The 15,654-nt window shown below is 44.0% G+C and overlaps 1 protein-coding gene across 1 annotated transcript in view; it reads right to left on the bottom strand.

Moving 5' to 3' along the window:
- PEPD (peptidase D) overlaps positions 1-15,654 on the bottom strand; it is a 293,993-nt gene that overhangs the window by 249,661 nt on the left and 28,678 nt on the right. Inside the window, exon 4 of the mRNA XM_082270438.1 lies at positions 9,310-9,373. Within this exon, the coding sequence (XP_082126564.1) occupies positions 9,310-9,373 (64 nt within the window). The remainder of the gene's footprint in view (positions 1-9,309; positions 9,374-15,654) is intronic.

Genomic DNA, 15,654 nt, shown 5'->3' with positions numbered 1-15,654 from the left:
GTCTAATATATATGTAATTTCTGGTAAGGAGCCATTCACTATATTTTCTTCACAAGCACGAGGTGTATATGGAAAGGAGGGGAGGATACAGGCCGTGGATTCATCTTGACTGCCAATTATTGTTATCTTTTTGGTAAGGAGCCATCCACAGTGCATGCCCCACCCTGTCTTTGCATGAAGATACAAGTGTTTTGGACACATTCACTCTTCACGGGACATTTAATTTGAAGAAACCAATGGACTTGTGTCCAAAAGGACTCTCTTTCCCTATGTGTGCAAACTTTGTGGAAAGCTTTTGCCATTTGTTTCTTCTTAGTGTGGGATATCTAAACTTTATGGGGTGTTGTTACACTAAGGCCCCGTTCACACTGGGGCGACACTACTTGCCGGGGCGACCTCATAGGTCGCGGCGCGCTGCTCGCACCGCAAACCTCGGAGCGGCCGGCATGGACTTCATAACATTGAAGTCTATGTAGGTCGCTCCGGGTCGCCCCAAAGAAGCTCCAGACCCTTTTTCTAAGTCGGAGCGACTTGTGTCGCTCCTATTAGAACGGGTCCACAGCTTCTCTATGGAAGGCGACCTACGGCGACCTGTCAGGTGACCAGGTCCCCTGACAGGTCGCCCCAGTGTGAACGGGGGCTAATTGTCACCAAACACAGCTTTTGTGATAGTAGTTTTGTCTTTGGTGGAATTAAGTTGTTTACACCTTGCTATATCTTCTATAGCAGGGGTCTTCAAACTATGGCCCTCCAGTTGTTCAGGAACTACAATTCCCATCATGCCTAGTCATGTCTGCGAATGTCAGAGTTTTACAATGCCTCATGGGATGTGAAGTTCCACAAGAGCTGGAGGGCCGTAGTTTGAGGATCCCTGTTATATAGCATTTTCTTTTTTGTCACTTTCACAAATTTCTGGAGAGCGCGCTTATTTTATTCCCATTTATTGCATTCTCTAGTTCTTAGAGTTTAAGTGCTGCCTCCCCAACACACAGGTTAGCGCATCATAAAATAGCTAACGGACGGTGGGAAGTTCATTTTTAGGGTGGAACTCCGCTTTAACCCCCCTTGCATCCACTGCTAATCAGGATGAACAGGATAGTTGGCGGATCCACTCAAATCGTGCCCAGAGTTCAAAACAGGCTACAAAATCGGAGCCAAAAAAGGTGCTAATATAGTGTAGTACTTATTGTAAAGGCTAAAACTACATTTACATGTAAAATGATAAAAAAAACTCACATTTGAAAACCGCCATTCCTACACCATAAGGACACGGCGGCCAAAACGCCAGTGTGTAGGCCTCTGACTCGTTTCGTGTACACGCATGTGTTCACAGGGGAATGCCTATCCTGTGAATAGGCAGGGGATATGTATTCCCCTGTGAACACATGTGTGTACGCAAAACGCGTCAGAAGCCTACACACTGGCATGTTGGCCGCCGTGTCCTTATGGTGTAGGAACGGCAGTTTTCAAATGTGAGTTTTTTATCATTTTACATGTACATGTAGTTTTAACCTTTACAATAAATACTACACTATATTAGCACCTTTTTTGGCTCCGATTTTGTGAGCGTTCCATGCAGCCTGTTTTGAACTCTGGGCACAATTTGAGTGGATCCGCCAGCTATCGTGTTCACCCTGAATAGCAGTGGATGCGAGAGGGTTAAGGACACCAGGTACTGAGTGTGGGAACGATCCCGGGTGCGATAACCACAATTCCTGTTGAATAGGACTCAAGGTGTATATACACCAGACAGCTGGTGAGTGCATAGGCACGGCGGAGGGGAGCACTATTTGAATTGACTTTATATATAAGAAGTGCACTGGTGGCTTCTCATTTAACCTATATAACAAGAAGATCTCCTTATAATCACTATAGAGTTTGAATGACGCGCTTCTTCAAGGACTCACAATTTCTTTGACTGGATCCTTAGCAGATGGACTAGCCTCATAGTTTGATATGTGGCTATTGGTCTCGTTATATTTATATTTCGTTATACCGGGTTTCCCCCGAAAATAAGACAGCTCCCAAAGATGCGCTAGGTCTTATTTTCAGGGGATGTCTTATTTTGCCCCCTCTGATACTCCTGTGTCATTTTGATTGCCCCTTCTGATCCTCCTGTTTCATTTTGATTGCCCCCTCTGATCCTCCTGTGTCATTTTGATTGCCCCCTCTGATCCTCCTGTGTCATTTTGATTGCCCCCTCTGATCCTCCTGTGTCATTTTGATTGCCCCCTCTGATCCTCCTGTGTCATTTTGATTGCCCCCTCTGATCCTCCTGTGTCATTTTGAGTGCCCCCTCTGATCCTCCTGTGTCATTTTGAGTGCCCCCTCTGATCCTCCGGTGTCATTTTGATTGCCCCCTCTGATCCTCCGGTGTCATTTTGATTGCCCCCTCTGATCCTCCTGTGTCATTTTAATTGCCCCCTCTGATCCTCCTGTGTCATTTTATGGTAAGTGATCCCCCACCCCTGTGCCAGTCACCCCCCCCCCCCCCCCACACAACTTAATCAGACATTTCCTACCTCAGTCACTAGTGCTCAGTGCCCGACTGTGTGTCCACACACTGTGCCCTGCGTGACTCACTGTCAGGGCAGAGCGAACAGCAGGCTGCAGCGCGGGCTCTCTGATTGTCCTGTCTGCTCCAGCTGCACGGCTGCCCCCACCGCTACGGTCCAGAGTTACGGTACCGGTAAACTTCTGGGGGCCTTATGTTCGGGGATGTCTTATTTTCGGGGCGATGCCTTATATTTCAGCAAGAGGCAAAACTATTAGTAGGTCTTATTTTCGGGGGATGTCTTACTTTCGGGGAAACACAGTAGCACTGATTTGGACACTCATTATCATTTTAGATTTTTTAGCGCTGCACTTTTTGTTTACATGTCTTTCTGAGGGTTATATATTCCCCTTTGTGTGCTAGCTGCTGTTGCTACATTTGGTTTCACCAGCGCTTACTTTCTTTATGTGCAAAAAAGGTGTATACATTAAGTATTAAAGCATATAGCTCCAACTATAACGACACACTAGCAGCGCTAAAAAAGTCCACAACATAAATGAACTGCAAGTCAATAAATATATAAATATATATAAACAAATGTATGCAGGAGAAAAAGGGAGTTCATGCATAAAGTCCCAGTGTCATCCAAAGGATGCAGATCCCAAGACTGTGATTCCTCAAAAATTTGTCACCAACCGAGTGAACAGGAAACCTCCACCTCACCGCTGTGTGCACCCTTATGATTGGGAACTCACCAGATAGAAGCTGCAAATGCGCCAAACAGAATGGTACATTAAACCTCCCGATCACCTCCAATAACAGGATAGTGGCCCCGGTGAGGACGAGGCAAGTATCTGCCAACCGATAATCTCCTCAGCATAGTAACCTTCCCCAAGCTTGGAATTATTTTTCTGAAATTCTTTTTTCACTTAGGACTCTTTGGACAGTACAACGTTGCCACAACCTCAGGACACAGGACCCAGAAACAGAGCACTTTGGGACCTGACTGCCGCCCCCAGCGCAGACGCGTCACGGTTCTACGCAGTCTTGGGATCTGCATCCTTTGGATGACACTCGGACTTTATGCATGAACTCCCTTTTTCTCCTGCATACATTTGTTTATATATATTTATTTATATATTTATTGACTTGCAGTTCATTTATGTTGTGGACTTTTTTAGCGCTGCTAGTGTGTCGTTCTAGTTGGAGCTATATGCTTTAATACTTAATGTATACACCTTTTTTGCTCATTGTTTTATTAGATAGCAGCAGCTTAGTTTTAGGTGTGTTTTAGGTTGAGCGCAGGGTGAGCAAGCTTTTATATGGTTCGTTGCTTTCCTTTCTCTTGCTCCCAATTGTTTACTTTCTTTATGTGTTGGAACTATAATGGCGCTTTTCCACTGCATGGAACCGTACCGGTTCGGCACGCTTTTGTGCTTTTCAACTGAGGTACTGCATGGTATAGGGTCGGAACAGTTCGGTACGGTACGGTATAGGTTTGCTTTTCCACTGCATGGAACCGAACGGTACGGTACGGCTCTGAAAAAACAGTACCTACTCGATTGTGGTTCCAACAGGTACCAAACTGGTACCATATCCCACAATCCTTTGCATGCAGTCACTACTAGCCACTGATTGGTCAGAGAATCCCACCCACCCCGTTGTTATCCCACCCACTTAACTTTAGTACTACTTTAGTGGAAAAGCAAACCTATACCGTACCGTACCGAACCGTTCCGACCCTATACCATGCGGTACCGCAGTGGAAAAGCAAACCGGGCCAAGCAGGGCCGAGTAGAGCCGAGCCGGTACTAGCCGGTACTTGCAGTGGAAAAGTGCCATAATAATAACGCTTTATTGAACTTTTACAGAAAAAAAGAAAAAAAAAACAAATAGTTTCCCCTTGCACATTGCTGTCATCCCATTGAATACCTGTTGTAATTAAGTTTTCTCAATTTTGACAGCAGCAGTGATCATTTAACAATTATCTTCCGGCGTGCCTCACACTTCTTCTTAATAAAAATAATAAGTAAAGCAAATAACATGTGAGAAAACCTATTTGCTCCCTAGAATAGAGCCCCAGGAACTAGTTTTAGCCAGCTTAGTTCGTTTATAGAAAAAAAAAAAAACAGAATGCATTACTAAGTGAATAGAATATAACATATAATGCATATTATATATATATATATATTAGTAAGTGAACAGATAGTAACATGTATAGGTAATAACTCCAGAGATCATTGATCTTTGCCATAGGAAATCAGGAAGGAACTTTTTTCCCTGTTGGAGAAAACTGGACCATGCAGTAAAAGGTTGTTTTTTTTTTTTTTTTTTCTGTATTAGAGTTGGGCGAATAAAACTTTTGCTCAGCCCGAATATCCCCTGAATTTGTGCCTTTTATCAACTTGAAGCTAATTCAAATGTTTTATTGTGAGTACTGAATTCTGATTTTGCATATGAAATCGGTAAAATTAAATCGCAATTCATATCAGGGCTGGGACAAGTGGTGGGCTGGAGGGATGGCTACCCTGGGTACTGTAGTGATAAAGGGGGGGGGGGAGCTCCACATGTAGATTGGGAGGGGGGATATTTGTGTTGGGTGGAAGAGTCTGGGGGGCAGCGGGGGGGGGGGGCAAGAATTGTTCTAGGATGGGAAATTTGGGGGGGGGGTGTGCTAGGAGAAGTGATTTGGGGGGGATTTGTTTTGGGAGAGGGAAATTGGGGAGAAGGATTTGTGCTAGAAGAGGGGATTTGTGCTGGAAGGGAGGATTTGGAGTGGGGTACAGGATGTTTACCCGGATGGGGGGGGGGGGTTAAGGAGTGAAGTATTTGTACTAGGAGTCATTTTTTTGGGGGGGGGGGGATTTGTGTTGGGGAGATTTGGGGAGAGAGGATTTGAGCTGGGAGGGGAGGGAGCAAAGATTGAAGCTGGGAGGGGGAATTTCAGCTGGGGTGGATTTGTCCTGGTAGGGGTAATGTATGCTTAGGGTGTAAGCAAGCAGATTAGTGGTCAATAATTTTTTTTTTTTTTGGGGGGGGGGGGTTTATGCGAACACATAATGCTCATATATCTTGGGGGGGGGGCCATGGACACTGTTTGGTATGTTCACCCTGGACTCTAGACGACCTGGTCCCGGCACTGTTTCATATTATTCTTAGAAGAAGGTTTACTTATTTAAGTTATTTTTATTCCTTTCACTAGAGTAGCTTTTAATGTATATTACCTACCCTGATTCTCCAGCAGTGTGAGATATTATAAAGGGGGAAGGCTCGGTGTAGTTTGGATGAACTCAAAATAGAGTTAAAATTAAACTTTGAGGTGAATGGAAGGACCTAGAATACCTCTCCAAAAGATTGACAGCAAAAAAGACCAAATGGTCCGTCACGTCTGTCCTTATACCCAATATACGTCTGTCCTTATACCCAATATACGTCTGTCCTTATACCCAATATACGTCTGTCCTTATACCCAATATAGATCAATGTTTGTCCCAAGCATGTTTAGCATTTACTTACTGTCAACTAACTCACTACCTCAGCTGGAAGTCTGTTCAAAGAAAGCAAAGACTGGCACAAATGGTCTATAGAAGACCACAAGGGAGTCATTAATATGTCCCTCAAAGAAGCAGCTATAAAGTCATCTCCAGGTGGTAGATCGTTCCTTCTACAACTAGCAAAAATAGATCCGATCACGTCTTCTCAGAGTTTTAGACTATGCATTTATCAAAGGACCAACGTGCCAGATTTGATGCATCTGGAATAGAACATACGCTCCTTTTTATACTTTTACCAACATTAAAGTTGTTCTAAAGCAAAAAAAAAAAAAAAAAAGTTACCTTAATGCATTCTTTGCATTAAAGAGGAGCTCCAGTCTAGAAAAAAATAAATAAAAATGCTCCTGCATAGTAAGTAAGGGAAATCGGCAGTGAAGTCTTCAGGCTTCACTGCCAGTTTCCAGGCTTCAGCGGCTGTCGGTCAAATCCTGTGAGCAGAGAGCAGGGGGCGGGGTTAACTGGGTTGTGTGTGTCTTTGAACACACACAGCCCAGCTCGGGAGCGAGCCCGCACGTCTGCCCCCATAGCAAGCGGCTTGCTACGGGGGGGGGGGGGGGGATTCAGACACAAAAGAAAAAGAGAAAAAGGAGCCAAAATCGCCAGAAAGGGACCCCAGAGAAGGGGATTCGGGACCGCTCTGTGCAATACCATTGCACAGAGCAGGTGAGTAAAACATGTTTAATATTTTATTTTAAAAAAATGCCTTCATAAACACTTTAATATACCCAAAAATCTGCATAAAGCCATCCTCAATGAACTGATAACCAGGACACTTAAATTGATAATCTACATCTTAGCTAAGAAAATATAAATTGCTAAATAATGAAAATTGCCAACAACTATTCTAACAAAAAGCTAAAATTAAACCCTCATGGATTATGGGTCACCAGAAAAGGTGGCAGATAGTGTGAGAAAATGTGTGACTCCCAGATTTAATATCTTTGTCAATGAATTCTATGTTCTAGTTTTCCCACTTCTTGGGCTCAACTAAATCACCCCCGCCACCTTAGATTTTTCTTTACATTTTTCCCCCAAAAGTGATATTCAACCCTTTAGGCAGCTGATGTAATCACTTACTGAGTTTGCAGTGTCTTTACGGTTTAATCCTGGTCTACAGTATCTCACAAAAGTGAGTACACCCCCTCATATTTTTGTAAATATGTTATTCTATCTTTTCATGTGACGACACTGAAGAAATGACACTTTGCTACAATGTAAAGTAGTGAGTGTACAGCTTGTATAACAGTGTAAATTTGCTGTCCCCTCAAAATAACAACACACAGCCATTAATGTCTAAACCACTGGCAACAAAAGTGAGTACACCCCTAAGTGACATTGTCCAAATTGGGCCTAAAGTGTCAATATTTTGTGTGGCCACCATTAATAATTAATATTGTCACAGGTTGCCACTGGAGTCCTCTTCCACTCCTCCATGATGACATCACAGAGCTGGTGGATGTTAGAGACCTTGCACTCCTCCATCTTCCGTTTGAGGATGTCCCACAGATGCTCAATAGGGTTTAGGTCTGGAGACATGCTTGGCCAGTCCATCACCTTTACCCTCAGCTTCTTTAGCAGGGCAGTGGTTGTCTTGGAGGTGTGTTTGAGGTCGTTATGTTGGAAATACTGCCTTGCTACCCAGTCTCTGAAGGGAGGAGATCATGCTTTGCTTCAGTATGTCACAGTACATGTTGGCATTCATGGTTCCCTCAATGAACTGTAGCTCCCCAGTGCCGGCAGCACTCATGCAGCTCCAGACCAGGACACTCCCACCACCATGCTTGACTGTAGGCAAGACACACTTGTCTTTGTACTCTTCACCTGGTTGCCGCCACACATGCTTGACACCATCTGAACCAAATAAGTTTTTTTTTGGTCTCATCAGACCACTGGACATGGTTCCAGTAATCCTTAGTCTGCTTGTCTTCAGCAAACTGTTTGCGGGCTTTCTTGTGCATCATCTTTAGAAGAGGCTTCCTTCTGGGACAACAGCCATGCAGATCAATTTGATGCAGTGTGCGGCGTATGGTCTGAGCACTGACAGGCTGACCCCCCACCCCTTCAACCTCTGCAGCAATGCTAGCAGCACTCATACGTCTATTTCCCAAAGACAACCTCTGGATATGACGCTGAGCACGTGCACTCAACTGCTTTGGTCGACCATGGCAAGGCCTGTTCTGAGTGGAACCTGTCCTGTTAAACCACTCTATGGCCTTGGCCACCGTGCTGCAGCTCAGTTTCAGGGTCTTGGCAATCTTCTTTTAACCTAGGCAATCTTTATGCAAAGCAACAATTCTTTTTTTTTTCAGATCCTCAGAGAGTTCTTTTCTGAAGCCAGTACTAAGAAGTTTCCCACAGCCCCCAATAAGAATCAAGTTTGATTGTAATTAGTGGTGCAGCAAGTTAAAAAAAAAAAAAAGAAGAGGTAAATTACAAAGCACAGACTCCGGGAGGTACAGTTGCAGTGACCCTGTGAGGTGCTCTCTGGTTTCTGGCGAAAGGAAATACAATCCCAGTGACCCTGTGAGGTGCTCTCTGGTTTCTGGCTAAAGGAAATACAATCCCAGTGACCCTGTGAGGTGCTCTCTAGATTTTTGCTGCAGTGGATTACAGACAGTTTACATTTAGGTAAATTGAGGCAACCTTCAGATCTTTTGTCATGCCTGCATAATATGTTTAGAGGGGGTGGAGACTCAATTAGAAAGTGATAGTCTGAAGGCAAACAGTTTCTGCCATGTCCTTTCTATATCTCAAGAACTTGAAAGAAAACAGACGCTATTTTCTTGCTTTGCAAAACCCATAATGCTTTGGGACACCATTGTCATGGATGCAACCTGTATTAAATAAATTAACTTAAATGAACAGTAAGAAAAAGGATCTCACACGTCAGTTTTAAAAACTTATGAATTAAGAGAGACCCTGTCACCACCCCGTGCATATTACATTTAGGATGCTAGGGTTTCCATTCTTCATTATTTATGGATTTTACACTTCAAAAATGGTACTAATCTGACCCTGATGTAAGGGGTCCTGTGTGCAAGCCTGATTCTGCAGTTCCTCCTCACTGGCCACGACATCACCCGTTCTCCTGACCACTGGCCAAGGAGTCCACGTTCTGCAAAGACTGCTTGCTGCACACCAAAGATTGCTAAATTCCGAGCACAAGACCCCAACCTGTTGTTTTTAGTAGAACTTCAAGATGCAGAATAACTCTCAGCTGTCCAAAAAAGAGTAGAACCTAAAAAGGGCAGGAGTACTTACATCACAGGTGTAGTGGACCTCATCCACAGCGTACTTCCCCTTAAAGTGCTCTGGGGGGTGAATCCTGAAAGAGGAGGGAAAAAAAAAAAGCTTAAACACTTTGATTTTTGGTAATTCATTAATTAGTTATTCCACATAAGAATGAGAGAGGTTTAAACATGAGCAAGGTAACAGATAATGTTGTTGTGAAGCAGCCTGGCAAACTTGTGTAGGGGTTTACATAGTCAAGGGGAAATCGGATGAAACATTACATACATGACCCATCCATATCCTCTGTATCTTCTAGCTCATCCTTCTTCTGCCAGAGTTCAGTGGAACCCTAGGATTCCTCGTGAGGTTGCTAGGGGTTCTTTGTCTTGCCTCTAATGTGACCACTAATTTAAAGGAAATTCCTCCTCCAACTTGCCACCAATTTAAGGGAGGGACTTTGTACACTCCAATACTGTAAAGGACATTTATTCTTCAACTGTCCACCAATGTGAAGGTTCCCTTGTCCTCCTGACCATAAATAAGAGGTCCTTCTATGCTTTCTAAATTGGCCACGAATGTGAAGGGCCCCTTGTCCTCCGACCATAAATGTAAGATGTCCTCCTAAGCGTAACACCAAATTTAAGGGGGCCCTTCTTCACTAATTATTAATGTAGGGGCATAGCGCCACTGACCACCAATGTGAAGGATCCCTTTTCCCACTAACCCAAAATGTAAGAGAACTTTCTCTGCTGACCACCAAATTTAAGAGGGCCCTTCTTCCCAATTCATCAATGTAGGGGGCATTTTAACACTGGCCACCAATGTAGGGGGCCCCTTGTCCCAATACGCATTCATGCAAGAGATCCTTTTCAGCTGACCACCAGGAAGCTTCTCTCTAATCATCAAGGTAGGGGGTATTTCTCCACTGGCCACCAATGCAAGGGGTCCTTTGTCCCACTGACTATAAATACAGTATATGAGGTCCTCTGCTGACCACCAAATGTAAGGGGGTCCTTCTTCAATTATCATCAAAATAGGGTGCATTTTTCCACTGGCCACCAGTGTAGGGGGTCTCTTGTCCCACTGACCATAAATTTAAGACGCCCTTCCCTGCTGATCACCAAATGTAAGGGGGCCCTTCTTCCCAAACCAATATACGAGACATTTCTCCACTAGCTACCAATGTAGAGGTCACTTGTCCCACTGACCATAAATGTAGGGGGCCCTTTCTTCAAGAAGCATCCAAGAGGCCCTTTCTTCAAGAACCATAAATGCAAGGGACATTTTTCCACTGGCCACTAATGTGAGGAGTCCCATTTTCCACTGAGCATAAATGTAAGAAGCCCCTTTCTGCTGACACCTAAAAGTAAGGGGGTCCTTCTTTGCTAGTTATCAGTTTAGAGAGCATTTCTCTACTGGCCACTAATGTGAAAAGTCCCTTGTCCCACTGACCGTACATGTAAGAGGCCCTTGCTCTTCTTAACTAATCATCAATGTAGAGGATATTTCGACCAATTTAAAGCAGCCCATAGATGGTCAATTTTTTTTCTTGTTCGACCAGTGGGTTGAAGAAAAAAGACCCGATCTCCCTATCAACACATTTGGGGTGGGTGGGGGAATCCCCCCCCCCCCCCCACACTGTGCCTCTGTATTCTGACAGTGGGGAGACTTCCCCACAGTCAGAATATACTAATCAAAGCAGCTGGCTGCAGCCAGTGATGCTGCTCAAACAGCAAAAAATCTGACAGGGCCGTTGTACAGAAGTTGATAAATCGATTGACTTCTTTACAACCAGCCTGCTCTTATATATGGATTGAAATTTGACCAGTCTTTGCTGAACTGGCCAAATTTCGATCCATATATGGCCGGCTTATAAGGAGGAATTACATTTTCAGTCTACTTATGTTTTCTTGTCATTTTTTATTTTAATTTCATAATCATATAGTGCATTGTTTTTGCAACTATAGTATCTACACTTTAATGATCATGCTCACATACTATGAGCTGCAGATAAAACATTTTTCAGTGGGGAAAAGGTTGAGAAAGGCAATTCTAACTGCTGCACATTAGCAGTTGATAGGGAAGCTATAAATAGTTTGATGCTAAAGGTGAAACTTGCATAGAAAAAGAGTTTTATATGGAAGCCTTCATTGATATAATTGGCAGAAATGCAAACCGTATGGAATTCTCGCTTCTGGAGTCTCCAAGAGATACGAGAAATGAATGGATGGCTTATGCCACCGGTACCCAACAATCAGCAAAATAATCTGTTTGGGGTGGTAATGGCCTTTACATATTTATTTCACGTTCAACTGCTTTGCACCAAACAGAGGGAGGTTTTCTTAAAGTGTAACTGTACCTTTGACTTCCTAAAAAATGTTACAATGTACAGGCTGATCACTGGGGAAGAAGAGACTGAGGAATTACTTCCTCCTGCCTGCAGCAGACTGATGACATCATCTGAGCCTAGGCAAAATCACTAATTGGAATTCATAGGTGTCTTTTTAGTAATAAAAGGTGGAGCTTTCCTATAAAATGATACTGTTGCTGCATATTGTGACATATATGTATTCACACGGTCCACTTTAAACACAACTCTGTCTCGTTTTTTAATAAGAAGTCGCCTTGCTAAAGAGCTCACAGACCTCTGATCCCCGCCAGGAGCCGCCAGCACCATTACAGAAAATGCGATGATTCCGACATAAGCCTCCTTGGGTATTTGCAGAACTGGTGAGCAATATGAATTGTTGTCTTGTGGATTGGGGATAAAACCGCGGATATCAAGCAAGATGTCAGCGCATTTCTCTCCCTGACATTTCGATATCCTGCAAGGAATGATGTAAAGTATAAATATTGTTTGAACGCTGTACATAATGATAACCCGAGGGACCGGGCGTGCTTCTCCTGCTACATCTGCTGTGAAGAGACACGACAGCGTGGCGGCGGCGCAATTGGTTCGGTGAGAAGGTGACTGAGCAGCCAATTAGAGCCAAGTCAATTAGCGCCAATCAAGGGCCAGATTCCCAGAATGCTCAGACATTTGTCAAGTCAACAGATGGACTGTTCCAAGTGTCTCACCTCTTGTTTAGATTTAACGTCTGCGAGACGAAGAAAAGAACGAGCTCTGTGAGGAAAAAAAAAAAAAAACGAGGCGATGAATAATACATGGCTGCCGAGGTGGAACGCCGAGCGGATTTCCGAGAGGAAGGCAGATGGCTGAGATGGACACATTTCTGCTCAAAGAATTAAAGAAAGCCTATAGGAATGTGACTTAAAGTCAACAATCAAAATCAACAGTACATGTTAAAGCTGAACTCCGGATAGAGAAAGACACAAACTAATGCAACTCTGGATCAATTAATAAATCATTAAATGTATTTTTTTTTTTTTTTTTAACCACCTCAATAGCAGACACTTTTACTACCTCCCTGCCAAGGCCATGTTTAGGTTTTCAGTGCTGTCACACTATGAATAACAATTGCATGGTCATGCAGCACAGTACCAATATAAAAAGGAATAATAACAACAAGTCGCGCTAAGGTGAACAAATAATAATAAAATTGTGTCAGATAATAATAATTGAATAGTCCATAAAGTCCATAAAATCCAGATATTATAAAGATGACTTATAGAATATCCGTATGAATGGAAGGCTTACCAGAAACCAATAAAAAACGTGCCAAATAAGAACACAGATTCCAGAGATACGGCAAGGGCTATACACGATAGATCTCCCAGTCCAGACCGATCCCCCTTTTGCCATATACAGTGGATATAAAAAGTCCACACACCCCTGCCAAAAATGTCAAGCCCCTTGTCCACTCTGCAGAGCGGTTATCATTTTTTTCACACAAATAGAGCTTTCTTTTTTTTTTTTTTGTATTTAATTTAGGGATAGACAGATAATCGGCAAGGCCTATATATCGAGGGCCGATATTGACTTTTGCCAATATATCTGTATCGGCCCGGAACTGGCCGATATCCCAAATATTGCTCATGCAAGGGTAAAATGATGTCACATAGCAGAATTCTGTTTACAAATGTTATTGAATATGCCACTCACCATATGGTGCTTACTATTGATGAAGCCCCCTCCACCTGCATGCGACTTTGGCACGGACGGGCGGGCTGCGGGTCCGGACACAGTTTTGGCTCCTACTCGGGGTGTCTGGTAACGCGGCCCACCACAATTCGGGGTATTGGGCCTCACCAACACATTAAATCATTACAACATCAATGATTATTGGCTTTCCTTATGCTGTCAATAGGGATAATATTCTCAATTTGTTGCTTGTTTCCTGCATCCCTGCATATGTGAATGCATTGTTTTACTTCTGTTCCCTTTGTAAGTGTTTTATACAAATATTGTTTGAAACATTTGTATTCTTTCTTTCAAAATTCAATAAAAATGAATTGAATAGAATATGCCACTCACATATGTACAAATTAAAGATATAAGCAATGAAGTGATGTCATGACATCACATTTTCGGGTACTAGGCGCCAGATTCAAAAAAATTACAGCATTCAAAACAGCCAAACTTGGCGTTTTGAATGCTTTTAAGTGCAGAGGAGGGGTTTGGGGTCTTTAAGACCCCCAGATCCCTCCACAAAAGTACCTGTCAAGTGATAAAAATATAAAAAAAAAAATGTACGAAAATTTTGGCCCACATCGGCCGATACCGATATGCAATGGCCAAAATATCGGTATCGGCAAAGAAAAAACGATATTGGTCGAACGCTAATTTAATCAATACTGGGGTTTTTTAAAAAGACAAAACACTGAAAGAAAAAAAACTTTTTTGTTAGTTTCCGTTATGAAATTTTGCAAATAAGCCATTTTTCTCCTTCACTGTTGGGCACTGTCGGGGCTGCACCGATAATCAGAATACCGAGTGCCCAGATTATCAGTGTAGATGCCCCCTCCCCCCCCCGTTACACTCGTCCGTTACCGGCTCTCCTCTCCCCACACTGTAACAGCATATTAAAAAGAGGAATGCAGATATCTTGCAAGTGTGTTTACATTGTGATCAGCTGTGATTGGACACAGCTGATCACATGGTAAAGGGTCGCCGTGATTGCCCTTTTACCCTGATCAGCTGTGTTCGAAGGAACCCCCAGGAATACCAAGTTCACTGGCTAAGAAGTAAAGGAAGCTGAAGAAAAGTAGAACATAAGAGTTCATGCAGTTCTGGCAGTGCAGTTGTCTGCAGGGGATGGCTATGACTGGTGTTTAGCAAGAACATAGTCAGCGGGATGTGCAGATGAGTCAGTTCAGGCACAGGCCAGCAATCAGGCAGAAGACCGGTCCAGGCAGCAACCAGAAACGTGGTCAATAAACAGGCCAGGTTTAGTACATGCAGTGGCTGCGCTGTTTTGCTTTGCAACTGTGGCAGTAATTATAACCCTTGTACTCCTGCTGATTGTGACCCATTCAAGTGAGAGGGTTTGCTTGTGCAGGGTCCAAGTGGTTAAAGCAGATGGTGAGGGGACAATACAATGCCTGCTCACTGCCTGTCAAATGCTATCTGTAGAGTGATCTGAACATGGATAGTTCTTTAGAGAGCATCGCACATGTGAACAAGTCCTTATGGTGACACTGTAACTTGAGTGGCGGTGATCAGGGGCACTGTAACTGGAGTGGCGGTGATCAGGGACACTGTAACTGGAGTGGTGGCGATCAGAGACACTGTAACTGGAGTGGTGGCGATCAGAGACGCTGTAACTGGAGTGGCGGCAATCAGGGACGCTGTAACTGGAGTGGCAGAGATCAGGGACGCTGTAACTGGTGTGGCGGTGATCAGGGACACTGTAAATGGAGTGGCGGTGATCAGGGACACTGTAAATGGAGTGGCGGTGATCAGGGACACTGTAAATGGAGTGGCGGTGATCAGGGACACTGTAAATGGAGTGGCGGTGATCAGGGACACTGTAAATGGAGTGGCGGTGATCAGGGACACTGTAAATGGAGTGGCGGTGATCAGGGACACTGTAAATGGAGTGGCGGTGATCAGGGACACTGTAAATGGAGTGGCGGTGATCAGGGACACTGTAAATGGAGTGGCGGTGATCAGGGACACTGTAACTGGAGTGGCGGTGATCAGGGACACTGTAACTGGAGTGGCGGTGATCAGGGACACTGTAACTGGAGTGGCGGTGATCAGGGACACTGTAACTGGAGTGGCGGTGATCAGGGACACTGTAACTGGAGTGGCGGTGATCAGGGACACTGTAACTGGAGTGGCGGTGATCAGGGACACTGTAACTGGAGTGGCGGTGATCAAGGACACTGTAAATGGAGTGGCAGTGATCAGGGACACTGTAACTGGAGTGGCGGTGATCAGGGACACTGTAACTGGAGTGGCGGTGATCAGGG

Source organism: Pelophylax lessonae (assembly GCF_965119305.1).
Source record: "Pelophylax lessonae genome assembly, chromosome: 10".
Classification (NCBI taxonomy): domain Eukaryota; kingdom Metazoa; phylum Chordata; class Amphibia; order Anura; family Ranidae; genus Pelophylax; species Pelophylax lessonae.
The sequence above is the reverse complement of the archived record's forward strand: the minus strand, read 5'-3'. Positions and strand labels throughout refer to the sequence as shown.